The sequence below is a fragment of the Fusarium coffeatum genome (genome assembly GCF_003316985.1).
Source record: "Fusarium coffeatum strain FIESC_28 chromosome Unknown BRIP53273_contig_195, whole genome shotgun sequence".
NCBI classification, from domain to species: domain Eukaryota; kingdom Fungi; phylum Ascomycota; class Sordariomycetes; order Hypocreales; family Nectriaceae; genus Fusarium; species Fusarium coffeatum.
Genome location: NW_022157988.1, coordinates 52256 through 62745, shown reverse-complemented (window position 1 = coordinate 62745; position 10490 = coordinate 52256). Strand labels below are relative to the sequence as shown.

General features: G+C 50.1%; 6 protein-coding genes across 6 annotated transcripts; 3 read left to right on the top strand and 3 right to left on the bottom strand.

Annotated features, from left to right (window-relative positions):
* Positions 1-134: 134 nt before the first annotated feature.
* Positions 135-1330, bottom strand: FIESC28_08395 (uncharacterized protein; the record flags this gene model as incomplete). Its single annotated transcript, XM_031162533.1, has 3 exons — positions 135-848; positions 901-1122; positions 1178-1330. The coding sequence occupies 3 exons, from the start codon at positions 1328-1330 to the stop codon at positions 135-137; spliced, it is 1089 nt and encodes a 362-aa protein (XP_031013393.1).
* A 1223-nt stretch (positions 1331-2553) lies between these two features.
* FIESC28_08394 (uncharacterized protein) lies at positions 2554-4070 on the top strand (the record flags this gene model as incomplete). The annotated part of the gene is made up of 4 exons (XM_031162532.1): positions 2554-2677; positions 2737-2854; positions 2905-3676; positions 3723-4070. The coding sequence occupies 4 exons, from the start codon at positions 2554-2556 to the stop codon at positions 4068-4070; spliced, it is 1362 nt and encodes a 453-aa protein (XP_031013392.1).
* A 1264-nt stretch (positions 4071-5334) lies between these two features.
* FIESC28_08393 (uncharacterized protein) lies at positions 5335-6617 on the top strand (the record flags this gene model as incomplete). The annotated part of the gene is made up of 2 exons (XM_031162531.1): positions 5335-6393; positions 6441-6617. The coding sequence occupies 2 exons, from the start codon at positions 5335-5337 to the stop codon at positions 6615-6617; spliced, it is 1236 nt and encodes a 411-aa protein (XP_031013391.1).
* Positions 6618-6836: 219 nt separating this feature from the next.
* Positions 6837-7926, bottom strand: FIESC28_08392 (uncharacterized protein; the record flags this gene model as incomplete). The annotated part of the gene is made up of 3 exons (XM_031162530.1): positions 6837-6902; positions 6950-7404; positions 7449-7926. 3 exons carry the CDS (start codon positions 7924-7926, stop codon positions 6837-6839), a joined length of 999 nt encoding a protein of 332 aa, XP_031013390.1.
* A 405-nt stretch (positions 7927-8331) lies between these two features.
* Positions 8332-9048, bottom strand: FIESC28_08391 (uncharacterized protein; the record flags this gene model as incomplete). The annotated part of the gene is made up of 1 exon (XM_031162529.1): positions 8332-9048. The coding sequence occupies one exon, from the start codon at positions 9046-9048 to the stop codon at positions 8332-8334; it is 717 nt and encodes a 238-aa protein (XP_031013389.1).
* A 783-nt stretch (positions 9049-9831) lies between these two features.
* Positions 9832-10353, top strand: FIESC28_08390 (uncharacterized protein; the record flags this gene model as incomplete). Its single annotated transcript, XM_031162528.1, has 2 exons — positions 9832-9855; positions 9913-10353. 2 exons carry the CDS (start codon positions 9832-9834, stop codon positions 10351-10353), a joined length of 465 nt encoding a protein of 154 aa, XP_031013388.1.
* Between the last annotated feature and the right edge of the window lie 137 nt (positions 10354-10490).

The following is a 10490-nucleotide window of genomic DNA, read 5'->3' as shown; positions in this document are numbered from 1 at the left end:
GGACGCATGCTATCATATTTCCTTTGTCTAGTCAAGCGACGCATTTCTATGTACTAGTTATCACTACATGACACTACATGAATCTCCTATGTACTAGTCTAGTTATTACAACATGATCAATTTCCTTTTGTCAATCATGTCGCCGTCGCAGGCGCAGTAGCCAACGTAGTAGAGCTCGAGCAAACACAACCACCAGGCCAAACACTCGTCACAGGCGGCGCATTGCAGGTAGCCTCAGCAGTGAACGAAACAAAAGTAGAAGTAGGCTCCTCCGGCACAACATCCGCTCTGACAAGAACAGGAATAATCTGACCGGTAGCAAGTCTGAAAGGTCGATGGTTCAGCGCCTCGAGCAACTTGGTGATTTCTCCAGAGTGACTGCTGATGCTCAGCCAAACATTGTTATCGCTGGTGAAGATATCATCGAGAACTTCTTTGCTGCGCTCAAGTTGATGTTCGCCCGTCTCACCCTTCACACCTGTCCAGAACGGATCCTCGAACGCAAAGCCCTTCTCAAACTTGACCTTGGGTGTGAAACTTTCGATATAAGTCTTGTTTCCTCTGTGGTCGCAAGTTCGGATGGAGATTCCTTCGCGGAGAAGTTCCTTGACGACAGGCACGAAGGGCTTGTTCTTGGGGAGTTTGATACCGTCGAAGGTGTAATGCGCTGTTTGCATGCAGCGTGCGAGGGGAGAAGCGTAGTAACTCTCAAAGAAGGGCATTCCCTCGTTCTCATAGCGCGTCTTGAAATATGCATTCGCTTTGTAACACTCTGCTAATCCAGCGGGAGTGAGGAGGGGATCTACCCACGTCGCAGTGGCGTTACCAGATTGAACGCCCCAGTAACACTACACTCATCAGCATCACATCCAATTTCATCACAATACAAAGAGTACTCACGTTCCAAGCTGCCTTTCCATAGTAAGACTCAGCAGCATTGTGCCACCCCTCACCATGACGTCCCATGACGAGAACCTTGTACCGCGTCTTATCGCGGGAGGCATTGCGGTTGAGATGCTTGACGTATTGCTCGAAGCGCTCCCATTGTGTTCTGTAGCCTTTGCGGGGGTTCTTGGGGTCTGTGGGGTATGTGCGGTTGAGAAGACCGAAGTTCCAGTCGACCTGGTCATGTCAGAACGCTGAGGGAAAGTGAGGGGAGGAAAAGAGGAGGTCGTACGTAGTCAAAGGTACTAGGCTCAGTAGCAGGATCATCTTGCTTAAAGAAGCCCTCCACAGAGGTATACTTGATCTCCTTGCCCTTTGCAAAATGCCAATCCGCCAGGGCCGATGGCGCGAGGGCGAGAAGGGCAGAGACGGTAGTGAACTTCATGATGACAGGTCAATTGAAGCTTGAGTGGAATCGTCAGTCAATGAAGAGCACTTGAAGGCTCTTATATACCGCTTTGTGTCGCCTGCAGGGTACCATCGTGCAGTTTACCCCACGAACTTGCACCCGTTTGGGGGCATCTTGGCCCGAGGGTCTTAAAGCGAACAAGGTAAAGATCGGAGCCAATTGATGGGAAACGTGGAGGGAGAGTCGGTGGGGAAAAACAGGGTTTGGGGGTTGTTTAATTCTTGGTGTTCGGCGAGGGATACTCTATATAGGATAGTTATAGTGTGGGAATTGAGATGGAGATAAGGAAAAGTTGATCACTGAAGCACGTGGGCGCGAAAGGGACTGGTCTTTGGTGGAATGATACACCGCGACGTGGTAAATCTTGATAGTGGTTATCTATTGACAGCTGTCACGGTAATTAAAGATTAACTCTAAAGGATTGTTCCTGCAGAAAGAGCCTCATCGTCATCTGTCAAACGATGAACCAACAACATGGCGCACACTTCTGCCAATAGCGCGCCATCTCATGCCACACTGCGTATCTGTACTGACTTTATCCGTGTTGTGGCGCATTCAATGTGAGCACGAGTGACATTTTGTTTGATGCATCTTCATTCTAGAATGATGCTGACCATAAATCTTTTAGTGAATAACTTAATTTGTTACTCGTATGCTGTGGCTGTGAGTGTATTACCCCTTTGTGGTGTTTTTGTTGAACAGCATGGATAAAATGAGATTGCCATAATTAGGTACTCTGTACTATAGCGGGGCTTTACATGTGATTGTGCAAATTCGGGGCTGTATCCCACAACCCTTTATGCTACCTACGTAGACCCATGCCTGCCATGAACCTCAACAATTAGATCCTCACTAAATCCTTCACAAATCCATACGAGATTACGGAAATAGGTACAGGCTACAGCATTAAATGTCACTAGCTTGCCGAGCTCCCGAGCTCATTAAAGTCCAGAACCTCGCACCCCAAACTGACCAATCATGACCCTCTAAAATTGTTAGTCCCCAACAGCTCAGTTGAGTTACGTATTGTACCTGAATTCATCTCATAAGACCCCTAATCTTGGAAGAGACATCACATTCATCATTCATCATTCTTGACTTTCTACTTCATTTTCGCATTTCTACCTTTGAGCTTATTGCTACTGTATACCCTTTAACTCACTCTTGTTCTTTTCTGCTCAGAGACTTCATCCGCCACCATGTCTTCTGACCCCACTAACCCCTCGGTTGATCCAGATGAGCTTCATCTTGAGGGTGAACCTGCGACTGAGCTTTACGAGGGAAGAATCTGGGTAGATGGCTGCTTTGACTTTTTCCATCACGGTAAACCTCCTCTCTTTCTCATTTCATACTCACCAGACACTGACTAACCGACTCTCCAGGCCACGCTGGCGCCATCGTTCAGGCTCGCCAATTAGGAAATGAGCTCTACGCAGGTGTTCACTCAGATGAAGCTATCCTCGCCAACAAAGGTCCAACAGTCATGACTCTCCCAGAACGGTAATCCAAACACTCAAGCGACAACATCTTCACTTATTGACAGTCTATAGACTCGCTGCTACTGACGCTTGTCGCTGGGTAACTCGCTCAGTCGGCCACGCACCCTACGTCACCTCCCTCCCCTACATCACCCACTACGGCTGCAAATACGTCGTCCACGGCGACGACATCACTTCCGACTCGGACGGAAACGACTGCTACCGCTTCGTAAAAGAAGCAGGCCGCTTCAAAGTCGTAAAGCGATCCCCCGGAATTTCCACTACAGATCTTGTAGGCCGCATGCTTCTCTGCACAAAAACCCACTTTATCAAATCCCTCGAGAAGAAGCTCGCAGGCCAAGAAGGTCATGGAACTCCTGAAGAGCGCAAGGCTGAGGGTGAAGCTATGCTTGAGCGCATGAAGCTTTACGCTACTGACGCTTCAGGAAAAGCACCTGGTGCTGAAGTGTTCTTCTGGACTGCGTCTCAAGAGGCCAAGTCGGAGGACGCTGATGATGAGAGGGGTAGCTTTCGTCAGCTAATTGAAGGACCTGGCCCGAAGCCTGGACAGCGCGTTGTGTACGTTGATGGAGGATATGATCTTTTCTCAAGCGGTCACATTGAGTTCTTGCGCCAGGTTATTCTTGCCGAGGAAGAGCTTGCGCGAAAGGATGGCTGGTTTGATGAGCAGGCTGTCAATGAGCGACTGGGCAAGGGCGAAGATTATCCCCCTGCGTACGTGGTCGTGGGTGTTCATGAGGATTGGGTCATCAACCAGTGGAAGGGCATCAATTATCCCATCATGAACATTTTCGAGCGCGGTCTCTGCGTGCTCCAATGCAAGGTAAGCCTCCACCTCCTCAAATGGTAACAAAGCTGACAAGATGCAGTACATCAACGCAGTTGTCTTCGGCGCTCCTTTCGCTCCTACAAAGACCTACCTAACCACCCTTCCCCGCGGTCTCCCAGACGCCGTATACCACGGTCCTACATCCTTCATGCCGTTGACCTACGATCCCTACACAGCGCCCAAGGCAATGGGTATCATGCGCGAAGTCGGCACCCATGCATTTTCGCACGTCAACGCAGGTGAAATCGTGCAGCGCATTATGAAGAGTCGTGATATGTACGAGGCGCGTCAACGGGCCAAGGGCGTCAAGGCAGGTGTTGAAGCAGCGGCGCGCGAGAGGGAGATTTTGGAGGAGGAGCAGAGACAGAAGGAGGCTGAGAGGGCATAGACTAAACCTGGGGGTATGATAGGGTACCTGTAATTAATGTGGCGGAGGGGGACTTGCGGTCTGTATGGTCTTTCAACAGGCCAGGAAATAAAAAAGTAATCACTTGATCATGACCAAACCATGCCAATACAGCACTTGTATCATGACACCTCAACAAAAAAACCCCGATCCAATGCAATGCAATGCAACCTTGTCAAATCTATCTCCTTCCTCAATTGTCCCATCCAATTGGAGCGGCATGACCTCATGACGACCCGACACAAGGCAATTGACGGCTACCCACGGACCTGGTCACTTTAATTCCGCTATACATAAGAGAAAAAAAATCGATAAAGAGAAGACGCGTGTAAGCAAGTTTTTCTGTGTCAGAATTGATAGACAGGGATTTTTATCGGCACATGACTATTCTTGCATGTAACCTGTCATGATGATTGCAGTGAATTGTTTGTTGATAAGAGAGTGAGTGTTAACCAATTGTTTGTTACGCCCTTATTTTATCGCGCCCTTGCGGTGGAGAAAGGCTATTCAGTAGAGTCTATTATTCCGCGCTTGGAGGATACACTGTTACACCACAGAGTAGAGTCATACTGGGCGTAGTACACGACAGGTACAAGACCAGGTGATTGAAACGAGACTGGAGCTAGCCATGCAGCGTGTAAGCGATCTCGATAAGACGCAAACTCCGGGCCGGGAACACAGTGTACTACCTATCAATGTGTGAAGCAATCCATCAATTGAACAAAATACCTTCCTCAATCGTCATGACAATACACTCTGCTATCAGGTTAAACCTTGCATGGAATCTTCGATATCTCCAGAACCCCTCCAGAAACCTCGAAAGCGGAAACTCAAACAACTGGATCTCCCCCAGTGTGACACATTGACCACCTCCCCAATCAAGTTGGTGTGGTACCTATCATCTGCATACACGCATGACCAGGGATTTCTGTATCTTTTTAACACAAAGTGGATATCACGAACCGGAGCCGAGCGGCGCGGGCAGAGACGGTCTATCCGGGGTTTGTCGGCGGGGACGGACTCTTTTTTTCTGCTACTGCTCGTGACCCGCGCGGAACGTGGAAGCAAACAGTCATTCTTAGATAGGTACCTCTTTGAGTTGCCTTCTTATATAAACGTGTCCCTCTCTGTTTCTTTGGTCTTTTCTAGAACTAATTCTACATCCCGTCTAGACCAATCGTTCTCTAGACTTCGACTTCTCTTCTACTACCAGTCTTTAGTTACAGTCCATTGATACACCTTCATCATGGCTCCCTCCGCAGTCGAAACTCAGGATCTCAACCTGACAGCCGCAGCAATCCACAAAAAAGAACTCTCCCAACCTACCATCTCCGGCCCTCCCACCACCCAAGCTCCCCTCGACGCTTCAAAGCTTACCTACACATACACCCAATCCCCCCGCTCCGTCCCCGATGAATCAACCGCCCACGCTGGCGACGAGACCATCGCCACAGACCACATGGTCCTCGCTTCCTGGAAGGCTTCTACAGGCTGGCAAACTCCTGAACTCAAGCCCTACGGTCCTCTGAGTCTCATGCCCACTGCTTCCGTTCTGCACTATGCTACTGAGTGCTTTGAGGGTCTTAAGTGTTATAGAGGCTATGATGGCAAGCTCAGAATCTTCAGACCTGATCGTAATGCCGCTAGACTTCGCATGTCTGCTACTAGAATCTCTCTGCCCGGCTTTGAACCCGCTGAGATTGAGAAGCTCATGATTGCTCTGCTGTCTGTTGATGGACAGAAGTGGCTCCCCGCTGATCGCGCAGGAAGCTTCCTGTACATCCGTCCCACAGTTATTGGTACAGCTCCCCAACTCGGCGTCCAAGCTCCCAAGGAAGCCCTCCTCTACATCATCGTAACCTTCATGCCCCGCATGGACGCTCCTCCCGGCGGTATGCGTCTGCACACATCCCCCGACGACATGGTCCGCGCCTGGGTCGGCGGCTTCGGCTACGCCAAAGTCGGCGCCAACTACGGCCCCTCCCTCCTCGCAACAGCCGATGCCAAGACCCGTGGATACCATCAGATTCTCTGGCTGTACGGTACTCAGGGTGAGTGCACCGAGGCTGGCGCGAGTAACTTTTTCGTCGTGTGGAAGCGAAAGGATGGAAAGAAGGAGATCATCACGGCTCCTCTTGACGATAAGCTTATTCTGGATGGTGTTACGCGCCGAAGTTGTCTTGAGATAGCCAGGGAGCGTCTTGGTGAGGAGTATGAGATTACGGAGCGAAAGTATACTATCGCCGAGGTCATGGAGGCTGATGCTGAGGGACGACTGATGGAGTCTTTCGCTGCTGGCACTGCCGTAAGTTTACCTACCAATCCATTGAAGAGTTATGCTAACAGGTTCAGTACTTTATCTGCCCTATCTCTCAGATCCACCACCGTGGAAAGGACATCAACATCCCCATGGGCGCCGAGGGCGAGGCTGGTGAGGTTACTGGCAAGCTCAAGGGCTGGTTGGGCGATATCATGTACGGTCGCACCGAGCACCCCTGGGGCGTTGTCATCCCCGAGAAGACACAGTAATTGTGCAACAAAAGTTGTTTATGGGACGGCGTTTAGCGGGAAATACATAAAAAAGACCGGTTGGTTCTTAAAAGATACAAGAGACAAAGACAGACAGATGCAGATAGTTAATGAGATACGAATTAGACGACCATTTCAAGTCCAGTGATTATCTACATGATTAATCGTGTATGTCTGCTGACATCCTCCAAAATATTCGAACATCATTACAGATACCGCTCAGATACCGCTAAGCAAGTCCATCATCATTCGCTGGGTCTCCTCCTGAATTTTTCCTTTGAAGTCCTGCAACAGTCAGTACCATTCAGACAAATACTCGAGCACCAACATACCGCGTCAATCTCCTCCAGCAGACGATACTTGTCCCTCACGATACCTCGAGCTTCCTCCTTGAACTCCTCAGCAGCCACCTTAGCCTCTCTGTCAACATCGCTCGCCGCCCGACCCTCCTGGAAACTGCCCTTGAACTCCTTCCACGCTTCCGCTTCGATGCGACGACACTCGTTTGCTTCGTCATTGAGTCGGGTGATTTCTTCCTTGGCGGCAGCGATATCCTGCCTGAGACGGGCGATACGAACGGCGAAACTGCCCCGGTGGCCGTCTGCTGAAGTGAGAATCGTTGCTGCAAGGGGGTACGCAATGTTGTTGTAGAGCCGTGTGTTTCGTCGCAGTGTCTCCTCAGTCTTATTGGCGTACTCCTCGCGCTCAATTCCCACTTGACGGTTTGCTTCCAGAAAACGTGCGATGGCAGTGGTGTGAATGTTCAATCCCATGCGGGCGTACCTATCTGTAAGACATTAGACAGGTCTGCAGGATGTGTGTGCGACTCACCTCGGAGCTGGGCAGCGGGATCCTGTTTCTCTGCCTTCTGGATGACCTTCTTGGTGGTCTTGGGCACAGTCAGATGAGACCCCAGTGAAGCATAGGCTTGCTGGTAGATGTTGTTTTTGTCGGGGATGGGCTCGTTGGAGGGGCTCTTCGCTGGGGTATCGTCACGAAGGCGGTCTCGAAAGTTTGAGTTAATCCCCAGTGAAGCATGGACTTGTTGGCAGATGTTGTTCTTGTGGGGGATGGGTTTGTTGGGGGGGCTTGTCGCTGGGATATCGTCGCGGAGGCGGGCTCGAAGGGTTGAGGGGCAGTCACCCTTGGGCTCATTCAGACGGGTTGCCAATGAGGCATGGACCTGTTGGTAGATGTTGTTCTTGTAGGGGATGGGTTTTTCGGGAGGGGATGACGCTGGGGTATCGCCGTCGAGGCGGGGGCTGTCGCCCTTCGCGCTGTCGTCGGAGGTAACAATACCTCTGACCATGGCGTCGGTTTGTGATGAGGATCTTGGTGGTATGTGGGAGATTGAATGAGAAGAGGGAAGAGGTGGGTGGTCGGAAGGGATTTTGTTGGTCGCTTTGTTAAGGCAGGAGCTGATGAGGAAGGAGCGGTTCGGGTCTGTTGTGGAAGGCAGGAGCAAGACACCACAACCGCCTTCCCTATTTTTCAGCAACACCACAAGTAGAATCCGAAAGCAGGTGCCTCATTCAATCTCAACTTTGTTTCAATCTTATTGTTCATCTTCTTGTGTGGTATCAAGTCCTTCCAATCTGCATTGTCGCTCCTTCCCCATGTCCGCCATCCATTTCGTTCCAACCCTCAACGCCGTAAACATCACCATTTCATCTCACACATATCCTCCAAATATCCCTCAGAGATGTCTTTGTCCTCAATTTGTAATCTTCTTCTCAATCTCCTCCACAATTCTCTCCCACGTAACCATAGCCCCATTCCCAACATCCCCACAAGCCAAACTCTTTGCAATCGGCTGCAAAACCTCAAACCAACCCCCCTCGCCTCCCCAATCCTTCTCCAACACCTTAAGCTGTGTCGCAGTAATAGGATGCGTAAACATAGCCGTATTCATAGCAGGCGCTACCAAGATCTTCTTCTTCACACCATCCACAGTACCTGTGGTGTCCCACGCTCTAACAACAGACGTTAAGAGATTGTCGCACATTCCGTTTACGATCTTAGCCATCGTATTCGCGCTCAACGGTGCGATGACTAGTACATCTGCCCAGCGTCGAAGTTCGATATGTAGGATAGGCGCATTGCGTTTCCATGGTTGAGCCCACTCGTTGGCATCTGTGTAAATAGCATCGACATGTGGTAGACGGGAAACCTGTTCCACGGTAGGTTGTTCAAGACTTTGGCCCGACAGAAACTCTGATGCTGATTGTGTAAGGATGAGACGGATGGAGATGTTCTCTAGATGTTTGAGACCGTTTATTATCTGGACAAGCTTTATTGTCGCAACGGACCCTGAGGCTGCTAGAAGGATGTGGCGCTTGCCATCGCTCCGGGCTAGTTCGAGTGCTTCTGTTGAGTTGCGCATGTTCTGGTCGTGATGGGCTTCGTGCCCGTGTTGGACTGTGTGAAGCATGGTGAGTGTAAGTGGTGAGATAAGATGTTTTGTCAGCGGGTAGGAGGGATTTGATAGGGCTGCTGCAGCTGGGTGGAGTGACGTTCGCCTCAAGCCGTGGTTATGAGCTTGGTTTCAGTGTTGATGGAAATGTTTTATAGCAACTAATGGTTATTTGAGACAAGACTCATGACAAGTCGAAGCTTCTAAGAAAGGAGTGAGGAGCTTTTGAGTTCTTGTAAAATTGACCCCGCTATCTCATCACCCCGCGTCATATCATGTTTCGACAGTATCACGAGCTTTAAGTAGAAGCGTGGACACTTGAGCCGAACTGCCGAATGCTTATTGTTTCTCCAATTGCCTGAGATGATTAACATGCTCCGATTAGGAGATCATGCGCTAGAATATTCTAGCCGACAACTTTGACAACTTGCTGTCAACCGACAATGCGGAACCTACCCTTGACTTCAATTACGAGTTTTGAAGCACCTATGGCAGTACCACAGCGCAACACGCCTTTGCGGACAATTAATAAGACTCAGTGAAATTGAATAAAATTTGGATCTCTTCAGATGTACAATTATATCATTTGCACATCACAATGTCTTTGAAGCACAATGTTCGCCGATTGATAAGCCACCATTACCTCATCGCTAATTGGCCACAGCTGGTCTCAGCGCCACTCTGAATTCCGGGGATCGGCATCGGAACATCCTTGACATCACTCACTAATCCCGACCAAAACTTCTACCATCCAACAGCGCATCTTCTCTCTACCACATTCTCTCCATCACAACCTTCACAATGTTTGCGCGAACAGTAGCCTCAGTATGCAACACCCGATTGATCTCACCTCCTTGTAACAACTGCTAATATCGTGTGCAGTCCCTTCGAGCCGCTCGGCCCATGGCCGCCCGCACAGCCTTCCGCGCTCCCATCACTCTAACACCCTTCCAAGCCCGTCTCCTCTCCGACCAAACCCGCTCCGCAATCGACAAAGCCGTATCCTCCGCGCCCGTCGTCCTCTTCATGAAGGGAACCCCCGAGACACCCCAGTGCGGCTTTTCGCGCGCCGCCATCCAGATCCTCGGTCTGCAGGGCGTCAACCCTGACAAGTTCGCCGCCTTCAACGTCCTCGAGGACCCCGAGCTGCGTGAGGGTATCAAGGAGTACTCCGATTGGCCTACGATTCCTCAGCTGTATGTTGAGAAGGACTTTATTGGCGGTACGGATATCTTGGTCTCGATGCATCAGAATGGTGATTTGGCGAAGCTTTTCGATGAGAAGAAGGTTATCATTGAGGGTGAGCCTGAGCAGAAGGAATAAAGTGGTGCATATGGGAGGCGAGTGTATGAATACATGATGTAATTGGGATGGATACCATTGTATAGCAAGTTATGGACTGTACACAAGAAGCAATAGAAAGATGCGATTACTGGTGTCGCTCATTGAAGACTGATCTG